This window comes from Natrix helvetica (genome assembly GCF_964273705.1).
Source record: "Natrix helvetica genome assembly, chromosome: 5".
NCBI classification, from domain to species: domain Eukaryota; kingdom Metazoa; phylum Chordata; class Lepidosauria; order Squamata; family Natricidae; genus Natrix; species Natrix helvetica.
In genome coordinates, this window is record NC_138551.1 from 52,425,726 (window position 1) to 52,435,819 (window position 10,094).

General features: G+C 37.6%; 1 protein-coding gene across 1 annotated transcript; it reads left to right on the plus strand.

The window, feature by feature from the left end:
• Positions 1 to 308: 308 nt before the first annotated feature.
• On the plus strand, positions 309 to 8,905 carry INA (internexin neuronal intermediate filament protein alpha). The gene is made up of 3 exons (XM_081953723.1): positions 309 to 2,237; positions 6,347 to 6,471; positions 6,757 to 8,905. Exons 1-3 carry the CDS (start codon positions 1,224 to 1,226, stop codon positions 7,064 to 7,066), a joined length of 1,449 nt encoding a protein of 482 aa, XP_081809849.1. The 5' UTR covers positions 309 to 1,223; the 3' UTR covers positions 7,067 to 8,905.
• Positions 8,906 to 10,094: the final 1,189 nt, after the last annotated feature.

Genomic DNA, 10,094 nt, shown 5'->3' on the forward strand with positions numbered 1-10,094 from the left:
ATCTATATTAGTCTCCCTTTATTTATTTATCAGTACAAATACAACACACACACACACACACACACACAACACAAACACACACACACACACACACACACATGCATATATATCCACAGACACCAATATTTTAAAAAGTAGGTAACTTATATGAAGTATTATGAAATAAATATGAAATAAAAACAGCATAGTTTTTCTTTAATTTCTTTATTGATAGAGAATTGATAGAGAATTGATATTTATTGATATAAAACTCTTTATTGGCCAAGTGTGATTTGACACACAAGGAATTTGCCTTTGGTATCCTTTGGTATATATGCTCGTGCCATTTGTATTGGAGTATTCAAGCAACATAAAACAAAGCACTTGCTCCTAACACCAGTATTATTGCTGGAATTCAGTATAAAATAGACACAGATTTCTAAAAAGAACTGTTCCTTTGTATTATTACAGATTCTGAACATAAAAGCGAAAAGAGTGCGCTAGCTATTTTCATCCGCCAGGGGTAGCTGAGAGGGAACGACATCAGCACTGCGGCAAAATGGACAGCTCCATCAGCATTTCTTCTAGTCTAGTCCTGTTAAATGAACCGGGAATGCGTGCAGCAAGAGTCGGGCGTGAAAGCAGGGCCACAAACATGAAATTGTTCGGTCTTCCACCCATTCTTTTTACTAACTCTGCAACCAGCTGTCTTTTATTCTCCAGCTGTCGCTTTCCATTTTTGCCTTCTTGGCTTTTATTTAATGGAACCCTAAATGCCAATTAGGTGGCTCTCGTCTATTCTGATGAGAGCCCTGAGAACCTCTCGGCCTCCGACCTGGCCTAACACTGCTAAATCTTTATACTTATCTGCCCCGGTGTCCTGAAGGCACACACTGTCAACCACCACCTTAAGTGAAGAATCCAACGATGACTACATTCTTTTAAGTGTCTCCTGTCAGCTGTCCCGCCCCACCCCAATTCACTTTCTCCCTTCCAAAGCTGGCCAAACTTTAGCATCCCTAGAGTTTGCAGTCAAAGAAAACGTGTTTAAGATCGAGATTGTCATTGACGCCTAACATCCTGGCGCCACCCCATTATCGTCCCCGCCCATTCCCCCCAAACCAATCTCCTTCCCTTGACCGCGCCCTAGAAGCGCACGTCCCCCGCCTTTTTGCAGCGGAACCGGCGATCCGCCTCTCTATATAAGACCGGGACGTCGCGTGCAACCCTCCACAACCTCCAGGATGAGTTTCTCTTCGGATTCCCACTATTTGGCCTCTTCCTACAGGAAGATATTCGGGGAGCCGCCCCGCTACTCCTCCCGTCTTGGCAGTTCGGCCACAGCCAGCAGTTACCGGTCTCAGTCGGTATCCCGCTGTAGCAACCGCGCCGTCTCGTATCGCTTGGCGCAGGCAGACACCTTGGATCTCAGCCAAGCAGCGGCGGTGAATGACGAATTTCGGCTGACCCGCACCAATGAGAAGGAGCAGCTGCAGGGACTCAACGACCGCTTCGCCGGCTACATCGAGAAAGTGAGGCAGCTGGAGCAGCACAATCGCCTCCTGGAGACCGAGCTGAGCGCACTGCGGCAGCGTCACGCCGAGCCCAGCGGCCTGACCGAGCTCTTCCAGAGCGAGCTCCGCGAGCTGAGGGCCCAACTGGACGAGACGGAGGCCGCCCGGGCCCAGGGGGCGCTCGAAAGGGAGCGGCTGGCCGAGGAAGTGCAGCTCTTACGGGCGCACTGCGAGGAGGAGGCACGAGCCAAGGCGGAGACCGAGCAGGCGTTGCGCGCGCAGCAGCGCGAGGTGGATGGCGCCACCTTGGCGCGCATGGCTCTGGAGAAGAAGGTGGAGGCGCTGCTCGATGAGCTGGCCTTCCTGCGCAAGGTCCACGCCGAGGAGGTGGCCGAGCTCAGCGTCTCCTTGCAGCCAACCCAGCTGGCTGCCATCGAGCCGGACGCCACCAAGGCCGATCTGACTGCGGCGCTGAAGGAGCTACGCTCGCAGTACGAATCCTTGTCCGCCAAGAACCTGCAGGCGGCGGACGAGTGGTACCGCGCCAAGTTCGCCAACCTCAGCGAGCAGGCGGCGCGCAACAACGAGACCATCCGAGCCAGCCGCGAGGAGATCGGCGAGTACCGCCGCCAGCTGCAAGCCCGCACTTTGGAGGTGGAGAGCCTGCGCGGAGCCAACGAATCCCTGGAGCGGCAGCTAAATGAGATGGAGGAGCGGCATAACGCCGAGGCACTCGGCTTGCAGGTGAGGCTCGCCCGCGCGAGCGCAGTCCTTGCCTCGCAAAGTACCGCATGGCGATATCGTGCTGCCCCTGGTTTGGGCCAGCTACGTTTTTCAAGCCTCTCGCTCCTCCTGCGATTACCGCATTTTTGTCTTCTAAACACCCTCAGCAAGTTAAAAATCCAATACGTTAAAACATTCAGCAGAACGGTTGTTAAATTTACAGCAGACAGCTGTAGGGTCGCTTTACCTTTCCTAATGCCTGTCAGATGCTTTGCGTTATGCAGGGGTCCCCAAACATGGCAACTTTAAGACTTGTGGAATTCAACTCCCAGAATTCTCCAGCCAGAGCTTGGCCGTTCTAGCTGGCTTAATGATTGTTGTAAGCAATCACAGTGTTCAGTGACGAAAATCACAGGAAGGGTTGCACCGGGATGTCTGTCTGCTGTGAGCATCTCATGCCTTTGAATAATGCTTTATAGGCACCGCGACGTTTCTTAACGTTCACGCTGCTCTCCGTGGTGCTGAATGTACTCGACAATTGGTTTACTGCACCTCTAGAATTGTGCTTGTGTACCAGCAGGAATGAAATGTTTTACTTTTTACGGATCCTGCTCAAAATTCGTGCAAACCAGCCATTCATTTTCCAGAATGTTCATTATCTTTCTGCAATAGACATAACTATGCATTACTTAACTAATCCTAGGCTAATTATTCACGGTTAATAATTTGTGCTTAGATTTTTACTATATATAAATTAAACATGCTACACAGTTAATTACTGTGAAACTAATAAAACTCTAACCCTAATAAAATTATAAAGATGGTAAACTGTAAAATTAGAAAAGGCAGAATTAAAATAGGGATAATAAAAGACACAATTGAAATAAAACGTGTTATTACATTCAGAAGTGCTCATTTAGCACAGAAAGTATTTGTCTCAGCTGGACATCTCTGAAAGAATATTGCAAACTCAAGTCCATTGCTGCTGTTCATTTATTATATTTTCAATACTACAGAAACATGTTTAATACAATTGTTGTTTTATGTGGAATGGGTTTCAAGGTGAGAAATAGCCTTACAAAATGAAAGATGATGCTTTTCAGATGTATTGTAGCAGATGTATTATAATTTGAATTCATTTAATTCATATCAGAAAATATGGACTTTACATTTTTTGAAATATAGATACTATAATTGAGTTTTTGAATTAGCATTGTTTACAAAAAGCACTTAGGAGCCATGCCAATATAAAACTGATGGACAATTGCATTGAAAATTAAGTAGATGCATATCCACCCATTTTTAAAAAAAACATGGTAGGAGAGTAGATGATTTCTTCAGAGTAATTTGAACTGTGATTACTTTCTAAATTGTTTCCTTCTGGATATCAGAAAGCATTTATTCATTTTATGTTATAACTTATTACATAAATATATTAGTCATGAAGGCAATACAGATAGTCCTTAACTTACAATAGTTCGTTTAATGACTGTTCAAAGTTACAATGGCGCTGAAAAAGTGACTTATGGCCATTTTTTAGTGTTTGCAGTGTTTCTTCAACCTTTGCAGCATCCCCATAGTCATGTGATCAAAATGCAGATGCTTGATAACTGGCTCATATATATGAGGATAGCAGTGTCCCATGGTCACATGTTCCCCTTTTGTGACCTGGGTTACTAATTTAAGAACTACAGTGGTTCACTTAATAACTGTGGTGAGAAAGGTAGTAAAATGGGGCAAAACTCACTTAACAAATGTCTCACTTAACATAAATGTTGGGCTCAATTGTTGTAAATCAAGGACTACCTGTGTAGCAATAAATCACAGAGGTCAATCTCATCTAAACTATTCAAGAAATGTAAAATGTAGAATAGGAATAAAAAAAATACCTTTAGCACAGAAGGAAAAACTAAAATCTATAATAGGAGCAGTGGATTTTCATATGTTCATAAACATTCTGAATACAGAAGTAAGCTGAAAAGTGGTCAGCTTTATTGATGTGGATTATGAAATAACAATAAAAAAACCTACATAAAGCATTCCAGAAGAATATTTCAAAATGGGGCATTAGGAATTAAATTGGCAAATGCATTGGAATATGTAATTTCACAAATACTACATACATTGGCAAAACTGAACAAATGGATTTGTGATAATTAGCTCAATGAGAACAATGTCCTTTGCTATAAAAAAGAAAAATCCTAAACTATCAATTAGAGAACAAAAATAAATATGCAATATTTTACTGCTCTTATACTATTTTGCACTGTGATTATACTTACAATATGGTGCATACTGTTTACTTCACCATACCCCAAAAGGATATAATTATAAAGAATGTTAAAAAAGGGGAAACCAAAATTATCAAGCAGATGGAACAACTTTGCCTTAAACAACGAAGTTTAAATTAATTGCTCCTATGTAGTTTAGGGATCAAATATACATTATAGTTTATAATGTTATGCATACTACTGAGTGCTAATGTAAAATGCATTTCTTGAGTGCTTTTTCCTGTCCTATTCATAGTTGATCCTAAAAATGTCCATCACTAACAAGATTGATCCTAAACTGTCTATCACTTTGATAGCTTCATTATCAATCCCAAGGCTGCTTTTTGTATGTGATGTCATTAGTTTGGAATTTTTATATTTAATTTAGCTCCTTTTTTTCACCATGCCCACAATTTCACTTGCAGATCCTTGCATTTTAGCTAGCAGAGTTATGTGATCAACAGAGCACAGATTATTGCTGTTTCTTGCTCTAATTTTCCACTCTTATTTTTCATTTAATCCAGTTTCTTTTAAAGCACATTAAGCATATACTGTACTTTGAGTCACAGAGAGTATATAAACTTGTCACACTCCTTTGCCAACCTGGAGTCAATCTATTTCATCATATTGCACCAGTACTACAGCTTCCAAACCTGAGAGAGATGGAGGAGAGGGGCGTTCTCCAATGTTATTCATTGTTTTTTATAGCAAGTCTATCCAGTGAGATTTCAGGGTTAGGTCATTGTTAATACAAATGGCCTTAAAACACCCATGAAAAGATGTTGTATTAATTATAAAGATATGGTATCTTATTTACATATGAAACATAAAAATGCAAATTTATATATTTTTATAGTGGTGAATTAAACATGCTGCATGACATTTTTACATACATTCATATACAATATTTCTGACTCGAATGATAGTTCATTATGTTTCCTTTCTTGGTTCCAAGCCTGAATATACATTTTGTTTATATTTGATATATAAGCATATGTGCAGAGAGATCATCCTGAAAACTGCCAATAATCTTTTGTCCATTCTATGAATATGTGTGAGATTGTGTACACCATCAAATAAGGTTAATATACATCCACAGTCTCAATTTCCATTAGTTCGGGGTTTGCAGAATAGAGGTTTTCGCTTTTGATTAATTTATATAAATCTGTAACTTGCCTGCTTATTTTTTCTCAATAAAATGTAATTTCAAAAGCATTAAACTAAAATTGGAATAATTAAATCAAATAAAAATAATCACATCAGAAATCATATTAAATTAACATTATTTCATATTTTTATATCAGTAGAACACAACTAGAAACATCATGAATTCATCAAATGTATTACTCTTGCTTTATTATTTATTCTAGTCTTTAAAAACATTACTAAATGAAACAAATACAGACAATGCATGATCACTGCCTATTGAGCTGCCATAATTATTTTTATATAATCTTATTCTAATAAAGCAATTGGAGAGAATGTTCTTATTAGTCCAATCAATATAGCTAGAAATTAGGAATTCTGGGAGTTTTATTCAGAAACTGAAAACTGGTGCTTATCATTGTTTAAAAAAATAATAAAGTGGCATTTCTATCCTAATAGATTTATAGGTATATCTATTTTATACCTATTTTATTTGCTCAGTATTGAAGGCTATATATCTATAATTTTACGATGTTTGAAACAAAAAAGATTCTAATTAATTTTATTGTGATTTAATTCATTTTCCAATCATTATGTTTTTCTGCAACAAATTAGCAAAACTTCAGTTTTTTTCTTGCTTCTGACAAAAAGGAATTAAACTATTTAGCAGTCTTTGGCCTTAAAATGTTAATGTTGAACCCTCTGAATTTACAGGATACAATTAGCCAATTAGAAAGTGATTTGAGAGAAACAAAGAGTGAAATGGCTCGGCATCTGAGAGAATACCAAGATTTACTGAATGTCAAAATGGCCTTGGATATAGAGATAGCAGCATACAGGTAACAAGGATTTGATTCTTAGTATCTATTTAGAATTGTAATGCTTACTATTTTGAAAATGCCCAAAATAGGTGATCAAATTTATGTTGTCCTAATAACTTGATCAGAAATGCTTGATCCTATTTACTTTGATGCTTTGCCATAATTTTGCGATTATTTTGTTAAGGGTAATTTGTTTTTATCACATAAGACAGACACATTTTACCCTGTCTATGTGTATGTAAGTGTGCCTGAAAACCCTCAATTTCCATTATTAATAAAAAATCTTTTTTGTTGCATTTGCAGGAAGCTGTTGGAGGGTGAGGAGACACGTTTTAGTACTTCAAGCATGAATATCTCATCTCTGAATCCCATTTCCAATCCTACTTACTCTTTCCAACCCAGGCTCTTTAGTTCATCTGTAGGCAGCAGCTCTAAAATGTCCTCTTTCTATTTTAAGAAAGATGAGAAAGAGGAAGCTAAATTAGCCTCAAAAATTTCATCAAGCCATGTAGGAGACCCCTTTGCTGAAATGATAGAGGAAACCATAACATCCACTAAAAAAACTGAAAGAACAAACGCGGAAGAAGGAAGCACTGTCAATCAAAAAATATAATCAGTGACCTTAAATATAGATACACGCAAGGGATAAGAATATAGCTTAAGTCTTTAAATTGCCTATACCTGAATTAAGGTACTTACCCAGCTCACATCAATTTAACTTTCTAATGTTTCACAGAAGATTATTTCAACAGGAGCATTATGTTCAATACTATCAGAAACACAGAGGCTCAAATATTAATTTAGAAATACTCCAGTAAATCTTACTCGCCAATTGCATTGCTGTAAGGCAGACAGGTCTCCCAATTGCTGAATTAAAGAGAAAATAAGCATGTGCTAACACACGCACATGTATTCTTACTAATTCATGTTTCTGATTTATTTCTGCTGAGCACAACTTTCCAGTTGGCAAAATCTAGCAACTGATTCCCATCAGTGAAATGAAGATTAATCCTTATTGTCTGCCTTGTGAAATAAAGAAACTAACAGATGAATTCAATTATTTAATTTCCAGATAATGAACTTTACTCCATTTTAGTCCTTCTGGACCACACAGATGTAGAAAATTCAAATATTTATTTCTCCTTGTGGTCTATGCACATTACAAGTAAATACAAAATTATCTAGGAATGTTAGGTAGAAAATACAAACAAGGTTTAGGAAGATGAACACCCCCCCCATGACAAACTTGCTGTATCACTGCATAAAGAAATCCTATTAGCACATTGTCAAGAGACACATAATACATTTTTTATCTCTAAGGTTACTCACAACTATTTTCAGTATGCCCATCTTAAAAAAAATCTACATGCTGTAGTCAAATAATTAGGAATCTTAGGATCCTGGTTAAGTGTTAGTTGAATGCACGTTTTTGACCATCTGTGATTGTCTAACAATTCACTGCACTGTCCATTTTACCTTGTGCCATATTAGTAGCCAGCAATTTTAAAAGTTGTTGTTGCCTAGAATCAATAGTGCCAGCTATTTAAAAATGAAAAGAAACACATGTTTTAGAAGTTAGCTTTATATAAAACAAAGCTAAAGGAATGTATTCCTGTATTGTCTAGAAGCACAGTACTAATGCTGATTCAAAAGTAGCAATTGTTGCTGTTTCTATAAGGCACAATCTACAACCTAAAACAGGGATGTATGTGTTGGTTCATCATTAGAAAAAGAATGTAGATTTATGCCAGCTGCTTATTTCTGTATTATGGAAAGCAATATGGCTTCTATGTAAGTTATTGAGATATGGTTTCTTAAATAAGAGGCTTTTCCTAAATGTATTTTCTTACGTTCACTATTGCACAAATAAAATGCACTAGTGAATTTTAGTGGTTCTTCTAATTTTGCTCTGACTGGTTAAGGTGAATGTAATTGTTCAGCCTTGCCAATCACAACTGAAAACCATATACATGCACAACACACACAAAAACAATTGATTTTTTTAAAATAAACAAATGGTGCTGAAATCTGATAAATAAAAATTGTTATATTTCCAACAAGTAGCAGATTCAGTTCATGTTTCTGCAGCAAATGACACGAGAATCATCTTGGTTGGAAGAGACCAACGTAAAATTTCCTAAACAAATTTGATAATTCTGATAAATCAGATTTCCAACTCCTATCAGAATTTAACTTCACTATGTATCTCTATCTGAACATGTGCCAAGTTTTATATAGAATACACTATTTTAGATTTTATTTGAATGCCTTAAAATTGCCAGCAACTAAATTGCTTTCTGCAGAAATTCAAGACTGTATTATTTGATGTCTTTGCACTGATTCATCCTGTCACAAAGTTTCATAATATAAATCCATGTCATATCTTGTGTCCCTCGAACTAATACACTTTTCTTCTCTGGCACAAATTAATAATAAAAAATGTACCACTTTAGCCAGCCTGTTTGTCATTTGTGCTATTGTGAATCTAAACTTTGGTATTAAGAATTAATATAGTTACATTAAAGCCAATAAATATCTTAAGTTTATTTGTATGGAAAGGACCAATGACTAAAAGTGAAAGAGTGAAACCATAAAATGCTTTCAGTTATAACCATGTGTAAGATTTCCACATTCCACACTGCTTTCATAATGACCCTGTAAGATGAATTTATATATTTATATATGCATGTATTTAACCTTACAACTGGAAGACGAATGCCACAGAATGGAGGTGGGGGCAGAATGGCCATCATTATTTTGATCTTGGAAGAAACTTCTGAAAAATGTTTTAAGAATATGTGAAGCATGGATAGGAAAGGATTCTAGGTAATTCTTGTAATAATATGTTGGGATTGTCTCAATCTTATGGATTGAATACTAGTAAGACAAAGGAGATGGAGCTAGGTTTCCGGAAGCACAGAGAGGAACCTGCCCCACTGTATATCGAGGGGGGCTGTATGGAGAGGGTTTCCTCTTTTAAATTCTTGGGAGTGCCTGTTAGTCAAGATCTCACCTGGAAAAACAACTTGTCTCTGGTGATTGGAAAGGCCCAACAGAGACTTCATTTCATTAGAGTCCTGCGAAAAAATCAGGTGGAACAACAGCTGATGACCTCTTTCTATTGGTCCACCATAGAAAGTGTCCTCACATATTGTATTACAGTATGGTATGCTGGTTTAACAGCTGCGGACAGGAAGGCACTACAGAGAGTGATCAATTCAGCACAATACAACCACAAACACTCCATGCACATGCTAGTTTTTTTCTTTTTGTTTCTTTTTTGGTTTCTGTTATAATTTTGCACCAGTAAGGTTAAAACCAATTTCATTGTATTTAAGTACAATGACAATAAAGATTATACTTATGAGATGTGAATGTGAAATGTGGTATTGGTATCAACATGACCCCTACATGTGTTACAATTGTGATAATGGCACATAAAATATATATCATCATAATGTGCTTCAACATTGTGATAAATTCCAAATGTTGAATAACCAAGATGTAATAAAATATTTTATATTTACCTGATAAGGCAAAATTTGGAATAACTTGGGGAGGTATTTTTTCATGCAGAATAATATATAGATGAAGTGGGGGGGGGGGAAACAAAAGAGAACAACACAAATAAGCTCATCTAA